This window comes from Ammospiza nelsoni, chromosome 29 (genome assembly GCF_027579445.1).
Source record: "Ammospiza nelsoni isolate bAmmNel1 chromosome 29, bAmmNel1.pri, whole genome shotgun sequence".
In the NCBI taxonomy this organism is placed as follows: domain Eukaryota; kingdom Metazoa; phylum Chordata; class Aves; order Passeriformes; family Passerellidae; genus Ammospiza; species Ammospiza nelsoni.
The window spans coordinates 5,049,016-5,071,441 of NC_080661.1; the positions used below are offsets into that span (position 1 = coordinate 5,049,016).

A 22,426-nucleotide genomic window follows, 5' to 3' on the forward strand; every position below is an offset into this window, starting at 1 on the left:
CTGAGCCCCATGGGCCCCACAGTGGGGGAGGGGCAGTGGCTTTGACCACTTCCCGGGGAAGTTCTCGCCGGGGGGGGGGGGTCGGGGCCGGTCCTTTTGTGGTGGGGATGGAAGGGGCACCCCACGAGGCCTCGACCTCCGCCCCAGCCCCGTTCTGGGGGTCCCGGTACCCTCGGCCCCCCTCGCGGGAGGGGAGATGATCCCGAGCTCCTCGGTCCCCCCCCTCCGCTTTCCCCGTCCTCAACCGCCGAGCCCCTCCCCCACCCCGGGGCAGGAAGTGAAACCGCTGCCCCTCCCCCCGGAAAGTCCCGCCTGGGTCTGACTCAAACTGAGCCCCGCGGGGGGAGGGGCGGGGGTCCCGCACCCCCCGACTCACACCGAGCCGTCGCGACCCCCCCCCCTCCCCCCCCAGCGACCCCCTCGAGAGGCCCAGAGCGGGGCGCGGTGTCGCGATAAGGGCGTGTGTGTATCCCGGAATAACCGGGAATCGCGATATACAGGGAGGAGGCGCAATAACGAGGGATTCGTTATCAGTCTGGGGGGGTCACGAAACCCGTGGGGGTGTCGCGATAGCGAGGGAGGGGGTCGGAATAACAGGGAAGAGGGGGTACAATAAAGGGTGTGGGTCGCGATAATGGGGGGGATCCTATTTACGGAAGCGAGCTCCGGGATACTGAGGGAGGGTTCGAATTTCGATGTATCGTGATAATCGCGGGATGCAGAATAGGAAGGATCTGGATTGAGAGGGGCGGCGGGCGCAGCGGGGCAAGGGCTCGCGGGAAAGGGGATCGCGGTAACGGCGCGGGCCGGGCCATCGCGGGGGACCGCAATGGGCGGGAGATGTCGCGATAGTGAGGGGAGGGTCGCGATAAAAAGCCCCCCCATTCCTCCCCCCCACCACCCCCCCAAAGCGGCGCGCGCCCTCGGCGGCACGCGGGACGTTCCGGCCCTTGGCTCTGCCCCCTTTAGCCCCGCCCCCGTGAGCCCCGCCCCCTGCGGCCCCTATGAAAACCGCCGCGCGGCGCCGCCGCCGGTCCTCCGCCGCCGCCGCGCCTCGACTGCACCGCGCAGGCGCCGAGCGAAAAGCCCGCCCCTTTCCCCGCCGAAAGCCCCGCCCCCCCGCGGAAGGCCCCGCGCCCCGCCCGCCCGCCCCGCCGCCGCCATGAGCGGGTGGGCGCCCTACGTGGAGACGCTGCTAGCGGACGGCACCTGCCAGGATGCCGCTATCGTCGGCTATCGCGACACCCCTGCCGTCTGGGCCGCCGCCCCCGGCAAGACCTTCGCCAATATCACGGTGAGCGGCGGGCGCCGGCGGGGCCGGGGGGGGGCAGCGCGCTGAGGCGTTTCCCGCCCAAGCGCGGGGAGGGCGGGGGGACCCGGCGGCCTCTGAGAGGCGGGGCTGACCCCCCCACCCCTCCCGCGACGGGCTCCGGGAAGGACAAAAAAGGGAGAAAAACGCAAAAGCGCCAGCGTGGAGCGCGGCGGGGCGGGGGATGGGGGGGGGGGGGGGGGGGCTCGGGCGCTGCCCGTGGTGCCGGTACCGGGGGAAGGCCGGTACCGGGGGGGCCCTGCAGGCCGGGGAGGGGCCCAGCGGAGGGGCAGCCCCCTCCTCAACCCCGCTCCGAGCGTTTCGGGGGGTCGCAGTTGGGCGGGGAAGGGGGGGATGGGCGAGCACCACGTGCTCCGGCGACCTCCGTCCCCGGTTCCTGTCGCTTTTATGGCTCTGCCGGGAGTGGACGGCGGGGGTCTCGTGGAGGGGGAGGTGGGGATGTGGAGGAACCCCTCCTCACTTAAAAACCCTCTAAAAATGCGCGGAATGCGGCCACTTCCCGGTGGAGGAGGGGCGGCCGGGGCTTCCTGTGGGGGAGGGGCGGCGCGCGCGCACCCCCCTTCCCCCCTCCCCACTTCCCCCCACGGAAATTTGGGGGGAGGGGAGGGGAGAAATTTGGGGAAGCCCATGGTGGGAAAGCGGGGGCTACCGAGCTCTGGTCCCTGTCTGGGGTCACGGGGGAGTTACGGGGGTCCCCGGGATGGGGGGGCACCCCAGGGACGTAGTCGGGGCTCATTGGGGTCCCCCGGGTCTCGGTGGGGGTGTCTGGGTTCGGTGTGGGGTCCCGGGGCTGTTCGCTTGAGGGCTCCTTTCTGGGGTTCCTGCGGGGCTGCTTTTGGGGTTCGTGACCCGTTCTCCCCCGTGGCAGCAGCGGGTGGAAGTGCTGGCCTTGGAGGGTCCCGAGTTTGGGGAGGTTTGGGGGATCCCTGGATGCTCGGGCCCTCTTGTGGGGACCCCTCGGGGATCAGGGTTCTCTCATGGGGTCTTTGGCGGGAGTCACGGGGGTCCCGGGACACCTGGGTCCCTTTTATGGTCATGGAGTGGGAGTTATGAGAGTCCCTGTTTGCCGAGCGCCCTGCAGGGGCCCTGCCCGGGGCTTTGGCTTTGGGGGGTCCCTGGGTGGGGGTCTTTGGGGTTCCCCTGACCTGTCCCCACCCCATCCAGGCTTTGGGGGTCCCCTTGGCCTGTCCCCACCTCTGCAAAGCGACAGGCTATGATCAGGGGGGCTATAGCAGTTCCTCACGGGTGGCTCTGGGGGTCCGAGCTCTGTTTCTGGCGGCTCCCCACGGGTGGTTTGGGGGTCTGGGCTCCATTCCTGACCCCTGTCCCCACAGCCAGCGGAGGTGGCGGCGCTGGTGGGCCCCGAGCGGGGCCCGCTGCTGGTGCAGGGGCTGACGCTGGGGGGGCTGCGCTGCTCCGTCATCCGCGACTCGCTGCTGGTGGAGGGCGAGCACAGCATGGACCTGCGCACCAAGGGGGCTGCTGGAGCGCCCACCTACAACATCACGGCTGCCATCACCAACAAGAGTGAGGGACCCTGCTGCTGACCCTGTCACCCCGGAAACTGCCCCTTGTCACCCCTGCTGCTGGCCCCTGTCACCCCTGAAACTGCCCCCTGCCGCCCCTGCCACTGTCCCCTGTCACCCTTGCAACTGCCCCATGTCACCCCTGCCACTCTGTGTCACCCCTTCCCACCTCCCTGTCACCCCGTGTCACCTAACCAGTTCCTGTGTCACTACCCCCACCTGTCACCCCATGTCACCTCGTGCCCACCTCCCTGTCACCCTGTGTCACCTCCCTGTCACCCCATGTAACCTCCTGTCCCTCCAGTCCCTGTCACCCCTCATGACCCCAAGCCTCCCATGTGTTTTATGCCATCACAGTGTCACCCGGTGTCACTCCTAGCTCTTGTCACTCCCCAGGTGACCCCCCCCCCCCTCCCCCAGTACCACCCTGTGTCCTCTCCCCTGCACAGCCACGTCACCTGCCCTGTCACCTCTGTCACCCCTGCCCTGCTTCCCGTTCCTGTCCCCCTCCCCTTTGACCCACAAATTACCCCGTGCTAAGTCCTGCCATCCCTGCACCCCTGCCCTGTCTGTCTGGGGAGCCTGGGTGTGACCCCAGCCTTGTCCCCTTCTCCCCTTTGACCCAGCTCCCCACAAATTACCCTGTGCTGACTCCTGCCATTCCTTCATCCCTGCCCTTTTGCCCCCCCATCTGTCTGTCTTGGGGTATGGGGAGCCTCGTGGTGACCCCCACCATGTCCCCATCTCTGCAGCCATCGTGCTGGCCATGGGCAAGGAGGGCGTGCACGGCGGCTGCGTCAACAAGAAATGCTACGAGATGGCCAACCACCTGCGGCGCAGCCAGTACTGAGGGGCTGGGGGCCACCCCGGGACCCCCAGGGACCCCCAGGGACCAGCCAGGGACCAGCAGGACCCCGTCCCCCTCCCCCTGCCCGCCCCCCGATGATCCCCGCTGCCGGCAGCAATAAAGTGCCCTTGTGGGGATCCCTGTGCCTCGGGGCTTTTGGGGTGGCGGGGAGCTTTGGGGTGCGGCTCTGCCTCCGCCCAGGGCGGGTGCCCGGGTCCAAGGGTGCTGCCGTGCCCTGGGGGGACAAAGTCCAGGCTGGGGCGGGGGTGACGCCGCAGCTGCTGCCCCACGGGGCCCTCCCCGCCACCCCCCGACTCTCAGAAGGCAAAGTTATGGGGCAGAGGCTTTATTGGAGGGCTGCACTTGTGGGGCAGGCTGCGCTGGCAGCGAGGGGAGGTCAGATGGGGGGTGTAGGATGGAATAAAGGGGGGTGGGGGATATTTGGGGGGGTGGTAGGATGGAACAAGGGGGCTGGGGGACATATAGGGGGAACAGAAAGGGCAGTGGGGAATTGGGGGTCAGGAACCCTAGGTATCCTGGCAGGTTGTGGGGCAGGGCCCTTCCCCCCAGGTGTTCAGGGGGTGGTGGGGGGCAGAGGCGGGGGTTGGGGAGGTGCTGGGATGGGTCGATGTGGGGGATGGACTGGGGCAGGGGGAGATGGGGGGGGTTGGTGTGGGGTGTGAGGAAGGCGTGTGGGGCGGGGATGGGGATGTGGGAAGGGAGTGTGGGAAGGCTCTGTGGGGTACAGCAGGAGATGTGCAGCACAGCAGGACCTGGGCAGGCGGAAGCAGCTCCCGGTGCCGTCGAGTCGAGGCCTTATAAGGGCAATGTGGTGGCTCCGGCGCTTCCTGCACTCCCCCCTCACCCCCCGTGTGACTCACGGGAACGGGGAAAGGGCCCGCGGCTGCCCCACGGCGGGAATTGGGGCAGATTTGGGGTATCAGATTGGGCTGTGGGGCAGATGGGACTGTCCTGTCCCTTCACCCAGGTGTGGGGGGTTCCCACCGTGCCTTTACCCCTGCTGTGAGGTGACCCCCATGGCTGTGAGGTGGGGGCACACCGTCACCCCATCACTGTAGGGCCATGGCACCCCTGCATCCTGCAGGACTGTGTCCTTGCCCCCCTCCTGTGTCCCCCCTGCAGGACAGTGTCCTTGCCCCCCTCCCATGCCATGTCCCAGTGATTCTGTCACCTGTGAAACCTGTAAGATGTCCCCTGTGTCATCCATGCCACCGTGTGCCCCCTGGTGTCCCCAAGACCTCAGGTGTACCCCGAAACTGGTGGAGCTGGAGGAGAATGGAAGCGCTGGGGAGGGAGTGGCGTGCAGTACCCAGCACTTCACCAGTGACTCCCAGTTAAATCCAGCAGTAGAGGTCAGCGGGATGTGCCAGCATGAGTAGGGGGACTCGGAGTGACCCCATTGCTGACTCATGCAGGCAAGATCGCCCCCAGTACAGCCAGGCATCCTTCACTGCCCCACAGTGACCCAAATATGCCTCGAAATGTCCCCATAGTGCCTCCCAGTGACCCCCAGTGCGCTCCTCAAAGCGCCTCCCAGTGATCCCCAGCGTACCAAGCGCTTCCCCTCACAGCCACAGAGCCTTCCAGTACCTGACAGCGCCCTCCAGTGTCCTAAACGCTTCCCAATATCGCCCAGCCCGCACCAGTACCCCCTACCCAACACTCACCGGCTGGAACAGCACGGGACAGGCATCGCCCTAGAGCGCAGTGCAGCGGCGGGACCGAGTTCGTGAGGCGCCGGCCACCGCTCCCTCCCGCCGCCGCCAGCACCCCTCAGCCCCCTCAAGCTAGCGAACTCTCGCGAGAGAGGGGCGGGGCTACTCCGCCCCAGCCAAACCCGTCGCTTACCGAAGAACTCCCCTTCCCGCCTAAACGCGCTCCATCAATGAGAGGCGAGAGTGCAGAACACGCCCCCCTTTAGAGGCGGAGCTTCCCGCCCAGCCGCGCTCCCTGCGCGGGGCCCCCCGCCCAGGGCGGCGCGCACGCGCCTCGCGCAGGCGCACTGGCGCCGCGCCCCCCCCGAGTCACCTTGGGGCGCCGCCGGTGCCGGACCCCGGACCGGACCCCGAAACCTCCCCGGGACCGGACCCCGAGACGCCCCCCGGGACCGGACCCCGCAACCCCCCCTGGACCGGACCCCGCGACCCCCACGGTACCACGGTTCGGCCGAGATGGCGGCGGTACCGGCAGCCGAGAGGCCCAAGACCTCCCCGAAATCCGTCAAGTTTCTTTTCGGCGGCCTGGCCGGGTGAGAGACCCCCCATATCCCCCAAATTCGGGATACCGCACTCCCAAACCGAGAACCCCCCCTGCCAGAGCCTTCAGAGCGCCCACAAAGCAACCCCGGTGCCCCTCCTAACCCCTCAACCCCCCCAGGCCCTTTGACTTCCCATCACTGCTCCCCAGAGCCTCGCCCCAATCCCTTCTGTGCCTCTCGAGTGCTCCCCAAACCCCCTTCAGACCCCCTCGATTCTCCCCCAAATCTCTTCTGTGCTCCTCCTAACCCCTCAGCCCCCCCCAAAGCCTTTAACGTCCCATCACTGCCCCCCAGAGCCTCCCCGAAATCTCTTCTGTGCCCCTCCTAACCCTTTAAGCCCCCCCCAAGACCCTTTAACTTCCCATAATTTTCCCTCGGAGCCTCTCCAAAATTCCTCCTGTGCCCCTCAAGTCCTCCCCAGACCCCCTTCAGACTGACCCAACCCTCCCATCACTAATCAACCCTTCTCCAAAATCCAAAATTCCATCCAGCTCCCTTCAAATCCCCGCCATAGATCCCCAAAACTTCTTCAGGCTTCCTCATCCCCCCAGGTTTCCCCCGAGAGGACTGTGGGTGGGTTTTGGGGGCTGTGAGTAATTTTTGGGGCCCTACTTGACCCTTTTTTCCTTCAGGATGGGGGCCACGGTGTTCGTGCAGCCCCTGGACCTGGTGAAGAACCGGATGCAGCTGAGCGGGGCTGGGGCCAAGGGCCGGGAGTACCGGACATCCCTGCATGCCCTGGGCTCCATTCTGCGCCACGAGGGGCTGAGGGGCATCTACACCGGGTATGGGCCCCCCGGAACACCCCTGAACCCTCAGACCCCCTGGGAGTCACTCCCATGCTGCAGGGGGTTGCTGATCACCTCCATGAGATACAGCCCCCCCCCCAAAACCCCAAGCACCTGCCAGCCTCGAGCTCTTTCCTGCCCCCCTCTCCTGCCATTCCCTGTGTCCCCCCAGGCTGTCGGCGGGGCTGCTACGCCAGGCCACCTACACCACCACCCGCCTGGGCATCTACAGCGTCCTCCTGGAGCGTTTTGGGGGGGCTGACGGGACCCCCCCTCCCTTCCTGGCCAAAGCAGCCATGGGCATGACCGCGGGGGCTGCGGGGGCTTTCGTGGGGACCCCGGCTGAGGTGGCGCTCATTCGCATGACAGCTGATGGCAGGTAAGCCCCCAGCCCTCCTGAACATACCTGCAGCCCCGAGTCTGCTTTTTTGACCAAAATCGCCTTTTTTTGCCCCAAATCCCAGGCTACCCCCCGGCGAGCGCCGTGGGTACCACAACGTGTTCGACGCCCTCGTGAGGATGGCGAGGGAGGAGGGGGTGTTCACGCTGTGGAGGGTAAGTGGGGGCTGTGGGACCCCTGCCACGACCCCCCTGCTGCCTCCCCGGGGATGCTGGGGGTGTCCCCATGCTCTGGGGAGGGGCATTGGGGACCCCCAAAGTGCCATGTGCCACACCAGGGCTGTACCCCACTGTGCTGAGGGGCTCTGTGGACTGATGTGGGAGGTCTGGGGGTGCACAGCTTACCCAAACACTCCATTTTCCTCTAGAGCTGTGTCCCCACTGTGGTGAGGGGGCAGATAATGGTCTGTGGGGGGTCTGGGGGCACTGCTTACCCACACATCCTTTTTCCCCAGGGCTGCATCCCCACCATGGCCCGTGCCGTGGTGGTCAACGCCGCCCAGCTCGCCTCCTACTCCCAATCCAAACAATTCTTGCTGGACTCCGGTGAGTTCAGGGGGAGGGTCTGGCTGTGGGGGAATCCTAAATCCCAGTGCACTCTCCTCCCCTCCCCACCGTTCCCCTTTGATGTTTTGGGGTGCCCCCAGGGCATTTCCGTGACGACATCCTGTGCCACTTCTGCGCCAGCATGATCAGCGGGCTGGTGACCACGGCTGCCTCCATGCCCGTGGACATCGTCAAGACCCGGTGGGTGCATTGCTGGGGGGGCGTCCCCTTCTCCCCATTAGATATCCACAGGTCGGACACCCCAAACACCTCCTGTTTAACCCCCAAATTCTGCCCGACAGGATCCAGAACATGAGGACAATAGATGGGAAACCCGAGTACCGCAACGGGCTGGTGAGTGAGGATGACACCATTTGGGACCCCCCTTTAATTTAGGGGGGAGCTTCTTTAGGCCCCCTTTAATTTGGGAGGGGGCTCCTCTACCATTTTGGGAATTCCCTTTCACGACTGGGGGATTGGGATAAAGGCTGTCAACCCACGACAGTTCCACACCATTTTGGAGGTGTTTTCTCTGTCATTGGAGGTGGGGGGGAGAAATTCAGGTCGTTTTGAGGAGATGCCCATAATTTTGGGGAGCTCCCCTGGCATTTTGGGAAGCTTCCCCATTATTTTCTAGGGGGAATCCCTGGCATTTTTGCTCATAATTTTGGGAGGATTCCCCATAATTTTGACAGTGTCCATGTTATTCCAAGGAAGTTTCCCATCCTTCCTATGGAAGGGCATCCCTGGATTATATTTTTAGGGGGCTCCCCTATGATTTTGGGGGGGCTCCCCTGACACTCTGCCCTCCTGCAGGACGTGCTGCTGAAGGTGGTGCGCTACGAGGGCTTCTTCAGCCTCTGGAAGGGCTTCACCCCCTACTACGCCCGCCTGGGCCCCCACACCGTGCTCACCTTCATCTTCCTCGAGCAGATGAACAAGTGGTACCAGCGGCTCTTCCTCACAGCCTGACACCCCCGGGGGGGAGTCGGGGGGCATCTGACCCCATACCGTGGGCTCTCCAGGGGCACTTGACCCCCACTGAAGGGGTTTTGGGGGTGTCTGACTTCTCCCTCAGGTGCTGTGGGGGTGCTTGACCCTCCCCCCACACCACCAGGGGCTGGAGGGGAGGTGGCTCTGCAGGAATTGCCTGACCACCCCCATATCAAGGCTATGAAGTGGTCCTGGGGCCCTATGGAGGGGTCTTGGGCCCTGTAGGGGTGCAGGACCCACTCCTTAGGGCTGTAGGGATCCCTGGGGCCCTGTGAAAGGGCCCTGGACCTGATGCAGGGGTGCTGGATCCCTCCCATGGGGACACCAGGGGATGCCTTGTCCCTGTGGGGCAGCCCTCTCTAAGGACTGGAGGTGCCCTCCCCCTGTGCTCCCCTTCCCACCCTCTGGGGGTTTTGTTACCAGCCAATATCAAGGTCACAGTGTGGGGCAGGAGCTCCCCAAAATTTCCCCCCTCCCTCCCCATCTACCCTGTGCTTCGTTAACGAATCATGGATCGTGATCATGTAATTAAAGCAAGACCCACAAACACCAGGGGGTGATTTATCTCTGCCAGGGACACACTGACAGCAGGGGACCCCAAAGGCACACCCCAGCAACATTCAGCAGAGCTGTTTATTATGTCCCCACACCAAACTGGGGGGTCTGGGGGGGGGCTCACCCTCACACAGCGGGGCCACCATCACCCCAGGGCAGGTCTGATCCAGCCAGGACTGTCCGTTCCACCCCCTCCTCTGTGATGGCTGCCAGCCTGATGACACCCCCGCTGGAGCCATCCCTCACCATCGCCAGGGCCAGGCCTGGGGGAGCACAGGTCAGCACCCCCCAAACCGCCTCTGCCCCCAAATCCCCTTCCAGGGTCCCCCAAGCCCTCCATATTCCCAAAATCCCCTCCACGTCCCTGAAATCCCCTCCCAGGACAAGCCCAAACCCCTAAGTGTCAGCCAAACTCTCCTCTGTGCCCCCAAATTGTCTTCCAGGGTCCCCAAAATCCCCTCCATGTCCCCAACATCTCCTCCCAGGACACCCCTTAGTGCCAGCCAAACTCTTCTCTGTGCCCCCAAATCCTCTTCCAGGGTCCCCCAAACCCTCCATGTCCCTGAAATCTCCTCCTAGGACATGCCCAAACCCCTCAGTGCCCCCCAATCCCCTTTCAGGGTCCCCCAAACCCTCCATGTCCCCAAAATCCCCTCCCAGGACAAGCCCAAATCCCTCAATGCCAGCCAAACTCCTCTGTGCCCCTGTCCCCTTCCAGGACCCCAGCCCCCCTCTCACGACCCTTCCCCATATCCAAATTCCCCAAAATGCCCCAAAACCCACCACGGGCGACGAATTCCTGGCACTGGGAGCGGCTCATGCCAGGCTGGAACGTGGCATCCAGGAATCCATAGATGTAGGAGCTGCCTGAGCCCCCCACGGCGAAGGGCTGGCGCAGGAGGAGCCCTCCCATGGGCACCACGTACACCTGGGGGGCACAGAGGGGGCTCTAATGTGCTGTGGGGCAAAGGAAGGGCCTGTGGGGCAGAAAGGAGGGGGGGGCTGTAGGGAGAACTGGGGGTTATGGGGCAGAAGGGGGGGGGCTGTGGGGAGAACAAGGGGTTATGGGACAAAAAGGGGGGCCTACAGGGTGGAAAAAAAATGACATTCCAGGGCAGAAAGGGGAATGCTGCAGGGCAGAAAAGGGGACACGCTGGGGCAGAAAAGGCAGCCCACCTGTCCCCCCCGGCGCGGGTCCCAGCCTGCCACGATGATGCCGGCACTCAGCTCCTCACGGTAGCGGTAGCAGCTCTGCTGGAAGAGGCGTGCGGCCGTGCGCACCCGCGGCGGCTCCTCCAGCTCCACGCTGCGGGGCAGGGCCGGGTGTGGGGCTGGGGCCACCTCCCCCAGGCCCCCCGGCCCTGCCCCGCGCCCCGGGACCCGTGGGGGTACCTGTGGAAGGCCAGCTGGTAGGCCACGGCGTCGGCCACCGCCTGTGTGTCGGCCGCTGAGCCCGAGCGGCAGCAGAAGATGCGGTCGTGGACAGGCGTCAGTTTGTCCGTCACACGGTTGGCGATGTAGGCCCTGGGGACACGGGAGTGGTGTCACTGGGTGAGCTACTGGAGGTGGCACCACAGTAACAGGCCCTGGGGACACGGTGGTGGTGCCATCAGGAGAGCCACCCAGCTGCTGGAGGTGGCACCACAGCGACAGGCCCAGGAGAGCCACCCAAGGTGGCATCACAGTGACACCCTGACAAGAGTGACAACCCCATGATGTGGTCCCAGACCCTCGTGACGTCACTGATTGCATCACAGCACTCACCCGGTAGTGGTTCTGGAGTCGGCCCCTATCACGACACCTCCATCGAACTCCACGGCCATGATGGTGGTCTGGGGAGAAGGGAGGGGAGGGAAGGGACTGCGCTGAGACCCCCAGCCTCACAGAAATCCCCTGCCGCACGGCAGATCCAGCCCCACCGCACAGAAACCAACCCGTGCCCCGCAGAAATCGTCTTCCCCAAGAACTCCCGGCCCCACAGCAGTTCTCCCCTCCCCAGAGGAACCCCCCCTGTGCCCCCCTCTCCAGGGGGCTTCCTCTGACCCAAATTCCCCTTCCCGCACTCCTCAGGGAGCTCTGCTCCCCCAGCCCCAATTCCCAGAGGAACCACCCCGTGCCCCCCTCTCCAGGGAGTTCTCTCTGCTCCCACATTACCCTTCCCGCACTCCTCGGGGCGCTCTGCTCCCCCAGCCCCAATTCCCCCCTGAGCCGCACGCCGGAGACCCTCTGCCCCACAGCGCGCCCCTCCGCCTCACGACGTTTCTCTTGGCCCATAACGCCCCCAAGGCGACTCCGCAGCCGTCCAGGAGTGTCTCCCTGCCGCACTCACGCCGGTGCTGACGGGCTCCGCCGTCCATTCCCGGTGCAGCCCGGCGGGGCCCGTCCCGGCCCGCGGCTCCCACACCGTCACCGCCGCCATCTTCCGCCGCGCTTTACGGCGGCGCGGCCGGGGCGGCGGGCTTGGCTCTGTCCTTTACGGCAGCGTCACAGCAGTAGGGGGGGATATGGCGGCCGGCCGCCGTGGGGATCGCGCTTCTCCTTGGGAATAAAACTCTGCCGCTTCTCCTCGGAAATAACACACTGCCGTTTCCCCCGCGCCCCAAGGCGTGATTAACCCGCCATCTGACCGCTGCGGAGGCGGCGGTTGCTGCTGTTGTTGGGAGTTACCTGGGCACACTTAAGCTGCTGAAGGGGGAATTCCCAGGGGGGGTCTCTCAAGGAAGGATGGTTGAAACGTGCTCGGTTGCACCTGGGCACGGAACAAAGCTCCAAAGAAAAACCGCGCCTTTTCCTCGTGTTAAGGGGTTCACTTGAAGGAAGCTCTGAGTTTTTCGGCATTTTAAGGGTTAGGGGTGCAAAGGACACTGGGTACCAGGTAGGGTTAGGGTACAGGTGTACCCTTATGGTAGGAAAGACCCAGAACCCTTCCAGCAGATCCAGGCGGTTACCCCAAGGCTTGAGGGTGGCAGAGGCTGGGAGCTGAGGGAGGAGCAGGGAGAGGGGACAGTGGGTGACACACAGAGATGCTGAGGGTGGCAGGGGCAGCTGGAGGGTGACACCGAGAAGCTGGGGGCTGAGGGGCAAAGGAGAGGGATTAAGGGTCACACAAAGAGCTGAGAGGCAGCTGAAGGGGCCTTGAGGGGCACAAGGGGAACTTGAGGGTGACGCACAGAGCCTGAGGGCTAGGGGCAAAAGGAAAAGGGCCGGCATTGCTGTTCGGGGCCTGTGGCCCGGAGAGGCCGGCTGGCTCCTGAAATTCTGCAATACACAGGATGCTTCCCAGACCCAAGCTGGCACCTGTGCCAACTCGGGCTGGTTTGACAGTGCCAAGCATCTCCTGCAATCTGCTGTCAGGAACCTGGGACAGTTAGTTTTGGTTGCCAGGGGAAAGGGCCAGCACTGCTGTTCAGGGGCCTGTGGCCCAGAGTGGCTGCCTGCATGCTGAAAATTGTGCATTGCGCCGGGTGTCTCCCAGACACAAGCTGCCACCACCGCAAAGTCAGGCTGCATTGTGAGTCTTAAGTGCCTCCTGCAAACCTTCCCCAGCTGTCCCTCATTGTTAAGGGTTTTGATTGAGGGAAAATTTTCTCTTTTTTCATTGCTGGAGGGATTTAAATTGAGGAGAACCCTTCTTTTCACAATATTTTTGGAGAATAAATTAAAGGGCAGAATTGGTTTATTTGCCATTTTATCAGTTTCAGCGGAGCAGCTAAACTGCCCTGGTTTCTCATTTTTATGGGTTCACTTGAAGGAAGGTCTATATTTTTCAGCATTTTAAGGATTTAAATATGCATTTCTGGGCGCTTCTTTCTTTACCTTTGGACCAGCTATCTTAGAGAAGGGTGAGCCTGGCATGTACTTAACCCTTACAGTGCCCAGGAGATTTTTTGTTTTCAATGTACATAGGCCTAATTAGGAGTTCCAAGGAGACTTAGACTATTTACATCATTGGCATTCTTCTCCACACGACTTAGTCACACAAAGTACTGATGTACTACTTGATGTACTACTTAGCAATCACCAAGGAATAATTATGTAAGTTAACAGCAAATTACCCAATTTATCTAACTATGCTACCTAAACAGAAAGTTTTATTTCTTGCCAGTTTTCTGCCCTTTTGCTCCAAGTAGTTGCTGCAAAAAAGAAAGTGCTGTTATTTTTCTGAAGAATTTTCTTCTACAACAAGCCCTTTACTGCCCTTGAATTTGAGTCAGAGGAGCCAAACAGCTGCAGGTGCTCTGAGGGCTTGGTGGGATTTGCCCCCTCCCTTTTCCTGAGTGCCATGGGAACGAGAGGCGGGGCACAATCAGGGGTATATTAACCCCAGCCTTGGCTGAGGGGCTTCATTCCCTCTCTGGGGTGTGCTGGGGTAAGAGCTCTCCTCATTTCAGTGAAGAGGCTTTTCAGCCCATCTCAGCTTCTTTTCAGCAGGTGTTTCTGGGCATCTAAAGCAACAGAGGCTTGGAAGATTCTGTGAAGAAAACAACATGGAATACAGGGAGGATTTAAGCTTGTGATTTTTGATTGCATACTAAGGAGTGGTAAGGTGCTTTTGTAATTTTTTATTTTTCTCTTTTTTTTTCTGTGCTTTTTTTTTGGTTTTTTGGGGGGTATTTTTGTTTTCTTTATGTTTTGTCTTATTTTTGGGGGCTTTTTGGGGGGATTTTTGGGTTTTTTTTCTGGTTTTGGGGGGGTTTTGTGGGATTTGTTTTTTTTTTTTTTTTTTTTTTTTTTTGTTTTGTTTTGTTTTTGTGTGTTTTTTGGACTTTTTTGTTGTTTTTTTTAGGCTTTCTGAGGAGTGCAGCTCCCTGAAATTCCAAGTTGTGTAAAGCACAACACTTTTTTCGGAAGATTCATCATGTCACAAGAGGGATCTGCCCAGTGTCGAAGATGATGTTTGAGATTGAGGCTTCAGGTGAGTTGAGGATTGTGATTAGGAGAGGGAGGGTGAGCAGGTATCCAGCTAGGAGTTATTGTGGGCTGGGGAAGGTTTGCAGGCAGCAGGGTGAGAAAGGGTGTTTATTTGTTTATTTGAGGGCCCAGCACACAAGGCTTTTCAAAGCCAAGCAGAGGCATTGCCATGTCTTAGAGCACACAAGGTCATCCACTGCACTCACAGCAATGCCATTTAACTTTGCCTTTCTCTTACCCAGGTACCACTCCTAATAAAGGCCACAGTCTTGGAATCAGGATGAAGCTGGAGCCTGAGGGAGCCAGGCACACCCAGGAGAGGGCAAGTAGCTGCCTTGGTGGGATTTGGCCCACATAACTCTGGACTCACACTTTGGTTTCGGTTTTCTTTATTGTAGCTGACAGAGAGGCTCACAGGCCCTCTGAGGCAGACTCATTTCAGGTGCAACGTGGATCCACATCATCCAAAAGATAAGTTGGGGGTCATGGCTTGGAGATGGGATGATGGGAGAGTAGTGGGTTGGGAGTTCTTGGGGCACATTTAAAAATTAGCAGAGGGAAAAGCAATCTTCTCCAAGGGCCTCTTAGGACAGCTAAAGGGAGAGGCTCTACTTTTGATGGCAGCTTTCAGGCGGGCAGTGCAGAACAGCTCCGGTCTGTGTCGTGTTGTCCGGTGTTCTGTGTTCCCTAGTGTGTCTTTGGGGTCCCTTTTCCCTTCTCCCCTCAATCCCCTCACCACAAGCATGATGTGTCGTGTTTCTTGTCCCCCCTGTTTGTCACGTTCTGTGTCACGGGTGTGTGCACATATTTGTGCCGGAGCTGCTCTGCCCTGCTGCCATAGCCTGCTGCAATAGGAGAAGCCTGGGGAGATGAAATTTGTAATGTGGGCTGTACTTGGGCTCTAGATGCTATTCCTAGATTGGCATAAGGTGTTTGCAGCTTGTGAGTTATCCTGGTGGTGTTTGACATATGTTCTAACTTTCTTTCAGGTGCAGATGCATTCCACGTTTGGCAGAGGGTCAGGGTTAGGAGGTGCCGGGCCTTCTTAGGAGCACTGTGAGTAGCAGAGTGGTGGGGTTTTGGCTGATGCAGTGACAAGATCAGGCACTGATGTTTGGTTTTCTTTACTACAGTTGTGTGAGAGACGCCAGCCCGATGCCAGCAGGAACTTCCCAGCTGACAGGGTGGCCTCTCTGTGCACCTGAGACCAGCTTCCCCAGATCTATGAGAGATAAGTGGAGGGCTAAGACCCACAGAGGGGATGAAAGCAGGGTGCGGGTTTGGGAATTACTGGGAGAGGTTTTTGAGTCCCCTTCAAGGTGGGAGCTGTTCATGAAGTAGCCCCTTAGGCCCCAAAAAAGCACAGTCTCACTTTTGATGACAGTACTGAGGTGTGCAGCAGGGCAGAGCAGTCCCGGTGTGTCACTTGTCTTTTGCGTATTATGTGTTGTTTGGATATCTCATGTCTTTTACCTCGGGCCTTTGAGGGGCCTGTCAGAAACCTTGGCATCGTTGTTAGCATCAGTGATCTCTGCATTCCTTGGCCTGGCACCCAGGCCATAGATGCGATTCTGATACCTGTCTGAGCTCCCCAGTCAAAAGTTCTCTCTTTAGAAGCATCCAGTCAGATGTCTTGTTGGGTCTTGTTCTGGGCTGTATGGACAGCTATGCCCCACCTGGATCCATTATGGTGGATTAGGACTTGTAAGAATGTGAGGGCAGGTAGAGGATTCTGACAGTAGGATTCCTAGGCATCCATCTTTGCAGTTCTTGGAATAAATCCTTCAGTTAGCATCTTCTTTCTCCAGGGTTCAATGAGCCTCATCAGCTCATAATCAGTCTCAGTTCAGTCATCTCCTTTTGCATTCTCTCAGTCCTCGCAGCCATTTTTCTTGCCTAGAGGTTTTTGTTCCTGTTGTGTCCCCATTGTCTGTCATGTTCTGTCCTGTGTCACGGGTGTCAGCACACATTTGGGACGGGGCTGCTCTGCCCTTCTGCATAGCCTGGCACGATAGGAGAAGTCCCGGGGACTTGGGATTTGTAATGTGGGGTGTAGTTGGACTCTAGATGGGATTTGTAGATGGACACAGGATATCTGGAGCTCTTAAGTTATCCTGCACCAGTTTGACTCTTGTCCTAACTTTTTTTTCAGATTCAGATGGATTAAATCTGTGCCAGAGGGCCCCATTCCGGGTGAGGCTATCCCCCCAAGCAGGTGAGGCCCCGTTTGTCTCTGCAGCAGAAGTGTATGTGGTGACTGTTTTACAGCACTGTTCTTTGTCTTTCTTTTTAGGAAGTAACTCTGGATACCAGCAGTCAAGGTGAGCAGTGGAGAAAAGTAGTTGTTATTGCTCCGCTCTCAAGCACAACAATTTCTCAGCTGATTCGTCATGTCACAAGAGGCATCTGCCCAGTGTGAATGATGATGTTTTAGATTGAAGCTTCAGGTGAGTTGAGGGTTGTGACTAGGAGAGGGAGGGTGAGCAGGTATCCAGTTAGGAGTGCTTGTGGGTGGGGCGGGGTTTGTAGGCAGCAGGGTGATAAAGGGTGTTTATTTGGGGACACCCCCACACAAGGCTTCTCAGAAGCCTAACAGAGGCATTCCCATATCTGACAGCACACTAGGTGATCCACTGCACTCACAGCAATGCCATTTAACTTTGTCTTTCTCTAACCCAGGTGCTACTCCTAATAAAGGCCACAGCCTTGGAATCGGGATGAAGCTGGAGCCTGAAGGAGCCAGGCACACTCAGGAAAGGGCATGTAGCTGCCTTGGTGGGATTTGGCACACATAACTCTGGACTCACACTTTGGTTTTGGTTTTCTTCATTGTAGCTGACAGAGAGGCTCACAGGCCATCACAGGGCCCTCCGAGGCAGACTCATTTCAGGTGCAACGTGGCTCCACATCACCGATCATCCAAAAGATAAGTCGGGGCCACAGCCTGGAGATGAGAGAATAGTGGGTTGGGAGTTCTTGGGGCAGATTTGAAAATTGGCAGCAGGAAAAGCAATCTTCTCCAAGGGCCTCTGAGGAGAGCTAAAGGGAGAGGTTCTACTTTTGATGGCAGCTTTCAGGCAGGCAGTGCAGAACAGCTCCGGTCTGTGTCGTGTTGTTCAGTGTTCTGTGTTCCCTAGTGTGTCTTTGGGGTCCCTTTTGCCTTCTCCCCTCGAGGCCCTCACCACAAGCATGCTGTGTCGTGTTTCATGTCCCCCCTGTTTGCCACGTTCTGTGTCACGGGTGTGTGCACATATTTGTGCCGGAGCTGTTCTGCCCTGCCGCATGGCCTGCTGCAATAGGACAAACCATGGGGAGCTGGAATTTGTAATGTTGGCTGTACTTGGGCTGTAGATGCTATTCCTAGATTGACATAAGGTGTTTGCAGCTTGTGAGTTATCCTGGTGGTGTTTGACATATGTTCTAACTTTCTTTCAGGTGCAGATGCATTCCATGTGTGGCAGAGGGTCAGGGTTAGGAGGTGCTGGGCCTTCTTAGGAGCGCGGTGAGTAGCTGAGTGGTGGGGATTTGGCCGATGCAGTGACAAGATCAGGCACTGATGTTTGGTTCTCTTTAATATAGCTGTCTGAGAGACCCCAGCCCTGGTGCCAGCAGGACCTTCCCAGGTGATGAGGTGATCTTTCTTTGCACCTGACAGCGACCAGCATCCCCTGATGTCTGAGAGATAAGTAGAGGGCTGTGACCCACAGAGGGGATGAAAGCAGGGTGCTGGTTTGGGAATTCCTGGGAGGGGTTTTTGAGTCCAATTTCGGGGGGGGGGGGTGGTGTGTTCATGAAGTGGCCCCTTAGGCCCCCTGAAAAGCCAAGTCTCTCTTTTGATCACAGTGCTGAGGTGTGCAGCAGGGCAGAGCAGTCCCGGTGTGTCTCGTGTCACTTGTCTATTGTGCATTATGTGTTGTTAGTGTATGCCATATCTTTCACTTAGGGGGGGCCTATCAGTACCCCTGGCATCATTGTTAGCCTCTGTGATCTCTGCATTCCTTGGAATGGCGCCCAGGCCACAGAACTTTTGACTCAGGAGCTCAGACAAGCATCAGACTCTCTTCTCTCTTTGGAAGCACCCCATCTGATGTCTTTTCAGGTCTTGTTCTGAGCTGTACGGACAGCTATGCCCCACCTGGATCCATTATGGTGGATTAGGACTTGTAATAGTACGAGGTTAGGTAGAGGGTTTTGACTGTAGGATTCCTAGGCATCCATCTTTGCTGTTCTTGGAATAAATCATTCAGTTAGCATCTTCTTCCTCCAGGGTTCTCTGAGCCTCATCAGCTCACCATTGGTCTCAGCTCGGTCATCTCCTTTTGCATTCTCTCAGTCCTTGCAGCCATTTTCCTTGCCAAGAGATTTCTGTTCCTCTTGTGTCCCCGTTGTCTGTTCTGTCCTGTGTCACGGCTCTCAGCACGCATTTGTGCCGGAGCTGCTCTGCCCTGCTGCACAGTCTGGTGCAATAGGAGAAGTCCCAGGGACTTGGGATTTGTAATGTGGGGTGTAGTTGGACTCTAGATGGGATTTGTAGATGGGCACATCATATCTGGAGCTCATCAGTTATCCTGCAGCAGTTTGACTCTTGTCCTAACTCTTTTTTCAGATTCAGATGGATTAAATCTGTGCCAGAGGGCCCCATGCCAGGTGTGGGGATTCCCCCGAGCAGGTGAGGCCCTATTTGCCTCTGCAGCAGACTCTGTTACACCTCTCAACTGACTCTGTTACACTGCTGTTCTTTGTCTTTCTTTTTAGGAAGTAAATCTGGATGCCAGCAGTCAAGGTGAGCAGCGGAGAGTAGTGGTTGTTATTGCTCAGCTCTCAAGCACAACAATTTTTCAGCTGATTCATCGTGTCACAAGAGGGATCTGCCCAGTGTCAAGGATGATGTTTGAGAGTGAGGCTTCAGGTGAGTTGAGGATGGTAACTGGGAGAGGGAGGGTGAGCAGGCATCCAGTTAGAAGTTCTTGGGAGGGGGTTTGCAGGCAGCAGGGTGAGAAAGGGTCTTTATTTGTTTATTTGAGGGCCCCTCCCATGGCGTCTCAGAAGCCTAGCAGAGGCATTCCCATGGCTTACAGCATACAAGGTGATCCACTGCACTCAGAGGAATGCCATTTAGCTTTGTCTTTCTGTAACCCAGGTGCCACTCCTAATTAAGGCCACAGCCTTGGAATCGGGATGAAGCTGGAGCCTGAAGGAGCCAGGCACACTCAGGAGAGGGCAAGTAGCTGCCTTGGTGGGATTTGGCCCACATAACTCTGGACTCATACTTTGGTTTCGGTTTTCTTCATTGTAGATGACCGAGAGGCTCACAGGCCATCACAGGGCCCTCCGAGGCAGACTCATTTCAGGTGCAACGTGGCTCCACATCACCGATCATCCAAAAGATAAGTCAGGGGCCACAGCCTGGAGATGAGAGAATAGTGGGTTGGGAGTTCTTGGGGCAGATTTGAAAATTGGCAGCAGGAAAAGCAATCTTCTCCAAGGGCCTCTGAGGAGAGCTAAAGGGAGAGGCTCTACTTTTGATGGCAGCTTTCAGGCAGGCAGTGCAGAACAGCTCCGGTCTGTGTCGTGTTGTCCAGTGTTCTATGTTCCCTAGTGTGTCTTTGGGGTCCCTTTTGCCTTCTCCCCTCGAGGCCCTCACCACAAGCATGATGTGTCGTGTTTCATGTCCCCCTGTTTGTCACGTTCTGTGTCACGGGTGTCTGCACATATTTGTGCCGGAGCTGTTCTGCCCTGGCGCGTGGCATGCTGCAGTAGGACAAGCCTGGGAAGTTGGAATTTGTAATGTGGGGTGTACTTGGGCTGTAGATGCTATTCCTAGGTTGGCATAAGGTGTTTGCAGCTTGTGAGTTGTCCTGGAGGCGTTTGACATATGTTCTAACTTTCTTTCAGGTGCAGATGCCTTGCATCCCTGGCAGAGGGTCATGGTTAGGAGTAGGAGGTGCCCGGCCTTCTTAGGAGCACTGTGAGTAGCACACTGGTGGGGTTTTGGGTGATGTGGTGCCAAGATCAGGCACTGATGTTTAGTTTTCTCTATAATACAGCTGTCTGAGAGACACCAGCGCGGTGACAGGAGGACCTTCCCAGCTGACGAGGTGGCCTTTCTTTGCACCTGAGACCAGCATCCCCTGATGTCTGAGAGATAAGTAGAGGGCCATGACCCACAGAGGGGATGAAAGCAGTGTGCTGGTTTGGGAATTACTGGGAGGGGTTTTGGAGTCCCCTTGGAGCTGGGGGTGTCCATGAAGTGGCCCCTTAGGCCCCATGAAAGCCAAGTGTCACTTTTGATCACAGTGCTGATGTGTGCAGCAGGGCAGAGCAGTCCTGGTGTGTCTCGTGTCACTTGTCTATTGTGCCTTATGTGTTGCTTGTGTATCTCATGTCTTTTTCCTTAGCCCTTTCAGGGTCCTGTCAGAAACCCTGGCATCATTGGTAGCATCTGTCATCTCTGCATTCCTTGGCCTGGCACCCAGGCCATAGATGCAATTCTGATACCTGTCTGAGCTCCCCAGTCAAAAGTTCTCTGTTTAGAGGCATCGAGTCAGTTGTCTTTTCAGGTCTTGTTCTCAGTTGTATGGACAGCTATGCCCCACCAGGATCCATTATGGTGGATTAGGACTTTGTAATAATACGAAGTTAGGTAGAGGCTTCTGATTGTAGGATTCCTAGGCATCCATCTTTACAGTTCTTGGAAGAAATAATTCAGTTTAGCATCCTCTTCCTCCAGGGTTCTCTGAGCCTCATCAGCTCACCATCGGTTTCAGCTCGGTCATCTTCTTTTGCATTCTCTCAGTCCTTGCAGCTGTTTTCCTTGCCAAGAGATTTTTGTCTGTGTCTTGTGTCCTTTGTTTGTCACGTCTGGTCTGTCCTGTGTCACGGGTGTCTGCACATATTTGGGATGGGGCTGCTCTGCCCTGCCACATAGCCAGCTGCAATAGGAGAATCCCAGGGACTTGAAGTTTGTAATGTGGGGTGTACCTGGACTCTAGATGGGATTTGTAGATGGACATAGGATCTCTGGAGCTCTTCAGTTATCATGCAACTTTTTGACTCTTGTCCTAATTTTTTTTTTCAGGTTCAGATGGCTTAAATCTGTGCCAGAGGGCCCCATCCCAGGTGAGGGGATTCCCCCAAGGAGGTAAGGCCCCATTTGTCTCTGCAGCAGAAGTGTGTATGGTGACTCTGTTACAGCTCTGTTCTTTGTCTTTCTTTTTAGGAAGTCAATCCGGATACCAGCAGCCAAGGTGAGCAGCGGAGAGAAGTAGTTGTTATTGCTCAGCTCTTAGGCATAACGATTTTTCAGCAGATTCATGGTGTCACAAGAGGGATCTGCCCAGTGTCAAGGATGACGTTTGCGACTGAGGCTTCAGGTGAGTTGAGGATTGTGACTGGGAGAGGGAGAGTGAGCAGGTATCCAGTTTAGGAGTTCTTGGGAGGGGGTTTGCAGGCAGCAGAGTGAGAAAGGGTGTTTATTGGAGGGCCCCCCCACACAAGGCTTCTCAGAAGCCAAATAGAGGCGTTCCCATGTCTTACAGCATACAAGGTCCTCCACTGCACTCAGAGGAATGCCATTTAACTTTGCCTTTCTCTAACCCAGGTGCCACCACTAATGAAGGCCACCGCCTGGGAATCGGGATGAAGCTGGAGCCTGAAGGAGCCAGGCACACTCAGGAGAGGGCAAGTAGCTGCCTTGCTGGGATTAGGCCCACATAACTCTGAACTCACACTTTGGTTTTGGTTTTCTTTATTGTAGCTGACCAGAGGCTAACAGGTGATCATGGGGCCCTCCGAGGCAGACTCATTGCAGGTGCAACATGGATTCCCATCACCTATCATCCAAAAGATAAGTCGGGGGCCACGGCCTGGAGATGGGAGAGTAGCAGGTTGGGAATCCCTGGGACAGATTTAAAAATTGGCATGTATGTAAGCATGTCGCCTTATATTGTGTGTACTTACACTCTATGTGGACTTGCACTGTATGCATCAGCTTATATTGTGTGTACTTACACTGTACCACTTATGATCGCAGCTGCCCTGCCCTGGCACGTAGTCACAGTTAGGTAGAACAGTTATAACAACTTTACTGTTCATCTGTCTTTCGTGGGATTTTGGGTAGAAAATTTATCAGTCCAGAGTGGGGACAAGTCCTAGCTGTCAGCCACCTGTTGACCCTTCCTGTTGTCTCACAGGTCCTCGTGGCTGCTGTTTTCCCCAGGATCTGCCATTTACCTCAAGGAGCGGCAGCCAGAA

At 58.0% G+C, this 22,426-nt stretch overlaps 3 protein-coding genes and 1 long non-coding RNA gene across 4 annotated transcripts; 3 read left to right on the top strand and 1 right to left on the bottom strand.

Moving 5' to 3' along the window:
* Positions 1–1,040: 1,040 nt before the first annotated feature.
* On the top strand, positions 1,041–3,840 carry PFN1 (profilin 1). The gene is made up of 3 exons (XM_059490610.1): positions 1,041–1,294; positions 2,665–2,857; positions 3,609–3,840. Exons 1-3 carry the CDS (start codon positions 1,163–1,165, stop codon positions 3,704–3,706), a joined length of 423 nt encoding a protein of 140 aa, XP_059346593.1. The 5' UTR covers positions 1,041–1,162; the 3' UTR covers positions 3,707–3,840.
* Positions 3,841–5,710: 1,870 nt separating this feature from the next.
* Positions 5,711–9,254, top strand: SLC25A11 (solute carrier family 25 member 11). Its single transcript, XM_059490608.1, has 8 exons — positions 5,711–5,972; positions 6,614–6,766; positions 6,942–7,148; positions 7,234–7,324; positions 7,624–7,714; positions 7,816–7,915; positions 8,017–8,068; positions 8,531–9,254. Exons 1-8 carry the CDS (start codon positions 5,896–5,898, stop codon positions 8,684–8,686), a joined length of 927 nt encoding a protein of 308 aa, XP_059346591.1. The 5' UTR covers positions 5,711–5,895; the 3' UTR covers positions 8,687–9,254.
* A 68-nt stretch (positions 9,255–9,322) lies between these two features.
* PSMB6 (proteasome 20S subunit beta 6) lies at positions 9,323–11,702 on the bottom strand. Its single transcript, XM_059490609.1, has 6 exons — positions 11,592–11,702; positions 11,027–11,094; positions 10,655–10,786; positions 10,439–10,568; positions 10,046–10,190; positions 9,323–9,525 (listed from the first exon to the last, which is right to left on the bottom strand). Exons 1-6 carry the CDS (start codon positions 11,679–11,681, stop codon positions 9,389–9,391), a joined length of 702 nt encoding a protein of 233 aa, XP_059346592.1. The 5' UTR covers positions 11,682–11,702; the 3' UTR covers positions 9,323–9,388.
* A 2,020-nt stretch (positions 11,703–13,722) lies between these two features.
* On the top strand, positions 13,723–14,482 carry LOC132085239 (uncharacterized). Its single transcript, XR_009420172.1, has 3 exons — positions 13,723–13,803; positions 14,049–14,177; positions 14,416–14,482. It is a non-coding gene; the product is annotated as an uncharacterized LOC132085239 (long non-coding RNA).
* The last annotated feature ends 7,944 nt before the right edge of the window (positions 14,483–22,426 follow it).